Source organism: Myotis lucifugus, unplaced genomic scaffold (genome assembly GCF_000147115.1).
Source record: "Myotis lucifugus unplaced genomic scaffold, Myoluc2.0 scaffold_1826, whole genome shotgun sequence".
In the NCBI taxonomy this organism is placed as follows: Eukaryota; Metazoa; Chordata; class Mammalia; order Chiroptera; family Vespertilionidae; genus Myotis; species Myotis lucifugus.
In genome coordinates this window covers 1-5,536 of record NW_005872874.1, presented here as the reverse complement: position 1 = coordinate 5,536, position 5,536 = coordinate 1, and the positions used below count along the sequence as shown (strand labels likewise).

Here is a 5,536-nt window from a genome sequence, read left to right as displayed (position 1 = left end):
ACACTGGAGGGCCTCGCAGATGCGGGTCCCCCAGGGCCTCGGTGCTGTCCTGGTCCTCGTAGCCCACGGTGCCACCCAGGCGGCCGCTGTAGAATTCCACCACGCCCGCACACCGCAGGCCCCCGGGCCCTGGCACCAGCCGCAGCCGGGGAGGAGCTGGGGGAGGGGAGAGGGGTGCGTCTGAGCCGTGGGCCCTCCAGCCGTGGGCCCTCCTTGCTTCTGGATCCTTGGCTCCAACACAGGGACAAATGAATGACTGGCCGATGGCCCTGGGAAGTGGTGAGGTCCCGAATATTCCACTGGAACGCTTCCTGTCCGCCAGAGATGGCACCTAACTGGGCCTCCCCCGTGTTAAATCGCTAAATCCGACACCCTTCCCCCAGGGGCCTCAGAACCTCTTACCTGCGGGCTCTGGAGTGGTTGTGGGCAGAGGCCTTGTGGGAGCAGGGGTCGTCTTCAGGGGTTCTGCAATGAGACACCTGGTGAGGGAGGGGCAAGGGGTCCCGGAGGGAGAAAGGTCTGGGAGGAGGGAAGAGGGGGTGTGGGGGCGCTGAGGGCAGCAGGCAGTGGTGAGGACGACCTGGAACTCATGATGTGAATACCACCTGCCCCACACGTTGTCTCTAAGTCTCCCGTGAGTGGGCGGCACCAGCCCATTTTACAGTTGGGAAAATGGAGGTTAGCAGGAGACAATGAAGTTAGCAAGTCCTCAACCTTTTCCATCCTATTGGACAGGAGCCAGAATCCCTCGCCTTCCCCTTCCAGGTCCCCACCGGACCCCCTTCCAGGTCCCCACCTGACCCCCTTCCACCGGCCTGTTGGGGGCCACAGATCACAGGCCCTGGGCGGCCTCCACAGGGCGGTGCCCAGGCCAAGGGAACTCACCTAAGCAGATCAGGCTCAGGGGCTCCCCCTGGCGGGCGTCGCTGGCGTTGCAGCGGGAGAAGGACCCCAGCGTTCCGTGGCAGGTGATGTGGTTCCGGGGGCTGCTGAAGGAAGGGACCGGGCCGAAGAGCAAGGCTTCCCTGCACTTCATTTTCTGGCAGAGCGGGGAGGCCACGCTGGGGTGCCACTGGTGGCCCGGGCTCTGGCCCCAGCTCCGGCTGTCCACTGTGTGCCACCGGCCATCTAAAAGGACCTCTATCTGGCCCTGGCACTGCGAGCTGGAGCCCCGGAGGTTCACCTGGAACCCTAGGGGTCAAAGAGATGGGGGCGGGTCAGTCTGGAAAGGGCCCCTCAGTACCCCACTGTCCCGCTCTCAGCCCAGGCTCCCCCACCCAGCCAGGCTCCTGCCCCACGGGCTGCCTGCCGGGCTCCTGTGAGCGCGTCCTTTGGGGCACTGCAGGGACTCCCCAAACTCAGGCTGAGGCCGGTCCGGGAGGGTGGGGCGCAGACCTCTGAGCCAAGGGTGACTTGGACCAGTGGGCAGGGTCCTGGGCGGCCAGGCTGGGAATCGCCCGCTCTGGGAACGCCTGTCTCCACGGACCCGAGAGAGGCCGGGCGCCCGCTTCTCTCTCTCTCTCTCTCTCTCTCTCTCTCTCTCGCTTTTAAATCAATTTTATTGAGGGGCGACTTACATACCGTGGAACGCACTCATTGGAAAGGGCGCTTGCTCCGTGGTGTTAGGCAAATGCGTACGTGCCCGTCACCACCCGCCCTAGAATAGAGCATTTCCATGGCCAGCTCAGCCCCGGGCAACCACTGACCCGCTTTCTGTCACTAACGATCAGCCCGGCCGGTTCTAAAATGTCGGAAGCGGGGTCATTGGCATGTGTGTCCTCTGGCCTTTCCCGCCTGGCTCCCTCACGCGGCGTCTGAGGTGCCGCTGCGTGTAGCGGGCTCGTCCTTGGCATTGGGCGCCGTGTGGCGAGGCCACAGCTTGCGTAGCCCTTCGCCATTTGGGTGGCTTCCAGGTTTGGGCTATTGTGAGCGTCCTGTACCCATCTTGTCTCTTTGTGGGCACAGGTCCCCCTTCTCCCGGGGAACAGCTGGACGCGGAGCTGCCGGGTCATAGGCAGGGACACGCTTGTGTGGTTTCTGGACACAGTGAGGACACACACTTGCATTTGCCTAACGAGACTCGGGAAAGCTTGGCAAGGAAGGAATGGGCGTGGGGCCTGCTCAGGTGTGAGGGTGGGAAGAGTGGGCGGACGGGGTCAGAGAGGGAGAGGAGGTTCTTCCCTGTCGCTCTCTCCTAGGCGTGAGGGTGTGAGCCACGCGGCTGCATCGCCTGTTCAAGAATGTTTTCTTACACGTGAAAAGGTCGTCCGTGTGAGTCTGACGACCGGGAGCTCTCCCTGGCCGGGAATTGCTGGTCGGGCTGCCTTTCTCTGCCCATAGGTGAGGGCCCCTGGGCCCCAGAGCACGGAGCTGGGGCTGGCCCAGGCCACGTGGCTCGTTAGAGGCTCAGGGGGCTCGTCCCACGGCTGATGTCGGCGCGGCACAGCGCGCTGGCCCCCGGAGGCCGGACCAGGGAGGGGATTCTCCCCCCGTTTTGCAGGTGGGGAACCTGGGGTCAGAGAGGCCAAGCAACTTGCTGGAGTTTGGAGCTGGGAGGCCATTGCGTGCTTCCAGGGCCCAGTCCAGGGCGCGCCCAGGCTCCTGTGGCCCCCCTGTTCCCACGGTGGCTCCCTCCGGCCACATTTCTCCCAAAGTGCATTCAACATGATGTTACCTCAGGAAATGCGCAAGAGAGAGGCCTGAGGGACACGAGCCTGGCAACTGGTGAGTTAAAAAAAAAAGTTCAAGCGGGTTCTTTGCTGCAGGCCTTCTCAGAGCCTTTGCTAGGCCCGGGTACACGGTCCGTCTCCAGCAGGTGAGGGGCGGTTGCCTCCCCTGTGTGGGAAACACCAGCCTCCAGAACTAGAGGCAGGACAGTCGGCGCGCTGTACAGTCTGGCATAGCCGGGCCCTGCAGCCTCAGTGGCAAATGTCTTAGACCAGGAAGCAGCTGGCAGGACTGGGCGGGAAACGGGACTTTGCAAGGTGCATGATGGGTATGTTTTCTGTGCACGTGAGTGAGTCATGATAATAATTATCCTGAGAACGAGCATGTGTGTGTTGCGTTATAGCCATGGGGGCATCCGTGTGCAGGTGGGCATGTTACGTGTGTGTGTGTGTGTGTGTGTGTGTGCATGTGTAGGGGACCCTCTCTTATTCTCTGGGGGGGGTTCACCCTGGCAGAGGTGCTGATTTCTTAATTGGCAGGACCCCCGACAGTCAGATAGATGCACAGCCCTGCTCCCCTCACCCGCCGCCCAGGCCCCGGCGGCTCTTCCTTACCTGGTTCCAACCAGGAAGATGCTCCGAGGCAGGTGGTGACTGCAGGAAGGAGAGAGGAGTCAGGAAGGGAAGCGCCCTCCGCTCCCGCGGCCGCCGTCTGAGCAGTGGCCGAGGCGCAAGGCTTTGCCTGCGGCCTGGGGGACCCCTCAGTGGCCATGAAACCCATTCAGTGGTTGCAACCGTCACTTCCTTTCTCGTCCTAAAACTTTGCTTTGTAAATGGACGTGCAGTGAAATCGACTTTCCCTCCGTGCACAAGCCCGTGAATGTCAGCACCCTGTAGGTCACTGGTCACCAGCACGGCCGAGGCCTGCGGCAGTCTCATCGCCCCCAACGTCCCCCCCGCTCTGCCTGTGCAGCGATGAGCATGTCACAAGCATCGATTTCTTTAAAAATCAGATGGACTGGAATAGCGGCGGTCAGAATGCATTGCGCGCCGTGAGGGCGAGGACCGCGCTTGTGCCTTAGGCTGCAAAGCAAAAATGACCTGTATGTTGCTTCCACTCAAAACAGCTTAACCTCCACAATCCTAGGGAACCGGGAATGAGCCCGCAAGTGAGGCCAAGACGGGGTTGCTCCTGCCTAGTGTCCCCCCGCAGGACTCGGGGCAGCCCTGTCTCTCTCGGGCTCCTGGCTCCAGCGGGACAGCGAGGCTCAGTCTCTGAGGGAGAGGGACCTGCCCGAGGTGCGCAGCCCGTTGGCGAGGGAGCCGGGCCCACAGCCCCTGCACCTGGCCGGCCGGGAACGGCCTTCCGGCGGCACAGCTCCTGCCTGGCGGGCGAGAGTTCACCACGGAAACCCTGGCAGCCTCGGGCCGTGGGGCTGGCATCGCTGTACCCAGAGAGGACACTGGCTGCCTGGTGTCGTGTGGACTGAAGTCAGAGGGTCCATTTCCCCACACACAGGGATTCCCTCGCCCCGGCTGGTGTGGCCCAGTGGCTAGAGCATCAGCCTGCGGACCAAAGGGTCCCAGGTTCGATTCTGGTCAAGGTGGTGGGCTCAATCCCCAGTGTGGGGCGTGCAGGAGGCAGCCGATCAGTGATTCTCTCTCATTGTTTATCTCTCTCCCTCTCTCCCTTTCTCTCTGAAATCAATAAAAATATATTTAAAACAACAACAAAAAATAATGATCCCCTCCTTGTCCAGGAACCTCTCGATTTCCAGCGAACCCCTTCTGCCTGGCGGCCTGTGGGGTGTCCTGGGTCTGCTGCCTCTCGCCCTCTGAGGAGCGGCCGCCTGGAAGGTCAGGACCCCCTCTTTCTGGGCGGACCCCAGGCAGGGAGCCGCGTCCAACCTGCATCTGTGCCAGCGCTTGGGGAACACAGGTCACGGGGCCCCGGTCCTGTGTCTCCGGCTGAGCCCAGATGAAGGGATCGGTTTAGGATTAGGAGCTTTTTATGTGCAAAACACGCAGAGAATCACACGGGGCTCCCGCCAGGGGAGCGTGAGGACCGGGGCCCACGGAGGGAGAGCAGCTTCGGGCCTCTCACCTCGCTCACCGGGGCCTGTGCCAGCGGCCGGAGAGCGAGCCGATGGGGGCAGCGGCCTTCACCATCTGGCTCACTGCTGTCTCCCGGTGGCCTGGTGGCTCACGGACTTTGCATGAGTCTCGTGCCACACATATGTCCCCACTGTCCCCCTTTCTGTTCAGAGCTTGTCACACAGGGGCTCATTCTTCCCACCCACAATCCTGTACAGAAGGGACCAGGCTCACCCCCACTTTAAGATCAGGAAACCGAGGTTCAGAGAGGCTGAGCGACTCGCCTGCGGTCACACAGCTCATGGCGGAGTCGAGGCAGAAAAGCCATCACCATCACTTGGCAGGGCCCCATGGGCATCTACCACGGGGAGACCCCAGAGCCTGCTCGCCCTGGGGTACAGGCAGGGGAAGCTGAGGCCGAGAAGAGGGAGGACTCCCACCACATCTCGCCCAGCTGTGCCCCCAGAGCAAAGGGGGTGCTGGTGCCTGGGGGAGGCCTGGGAGGCCAGCCCAAGAGGGTACATATGATGATGGTTACAGAGGAAGTGGCCACCACCACAGCTGACGTTCAAAATGCAGACCCCAACCTCCTAACGCATTCGGCTGCGGGGCCTGAGGCCTCAGTCCCTCTGAGTGTGAGTTCCCGCCAGGAGCTGTTGCCGCAGACCTGGCTGGCGGGATCGCCCTGCGCTTACCTTCTATCGCCTGCAAAACCCCGAGTCCCCAAGCGGCCGGCGGGGTTCAGCCAGGGGCTGTGTCCCCGAGAGAAGAGCGCT

At 62.4% G+C, this 5,536-nt stretch overlaps 1 protein-coding gene across 1 annotated transcript in view; it reads right to left on the bottom strand.

Moving 5' to 3' along the window:
- The window catches only part of CD5 (CD5 molecule), an 11,213-nt gene extending 6,150 nt beyond the window's left edge, over window positions 1-5,063 (bottom strand). The window contains exons 1-5 of the mRNA XM_023748798.1: window positions 4,995-5,063; window positions 4,011-4,137; window positions 886-1,191; window positions 403-465; window positions 13-156 (exon numbers count right to left, since the gene is read on the bottom strand). Coding sequence (XP_023604566.1) covers window positions 13-156; window positions 403-465; window positions 886-1,191; window positions 4,011-4,137; window positions 4,995-5,063 — 709 coding nt within the window. The remainder of the gene's footprint in view (window positions 1-12; window positions 157-402; window positions 466-885; window positions 1,192-4,010; window positions 4,138-4,994) is intronic.
- Window positions 5,064-5,536: the final 473 nt, after the last annotated feature.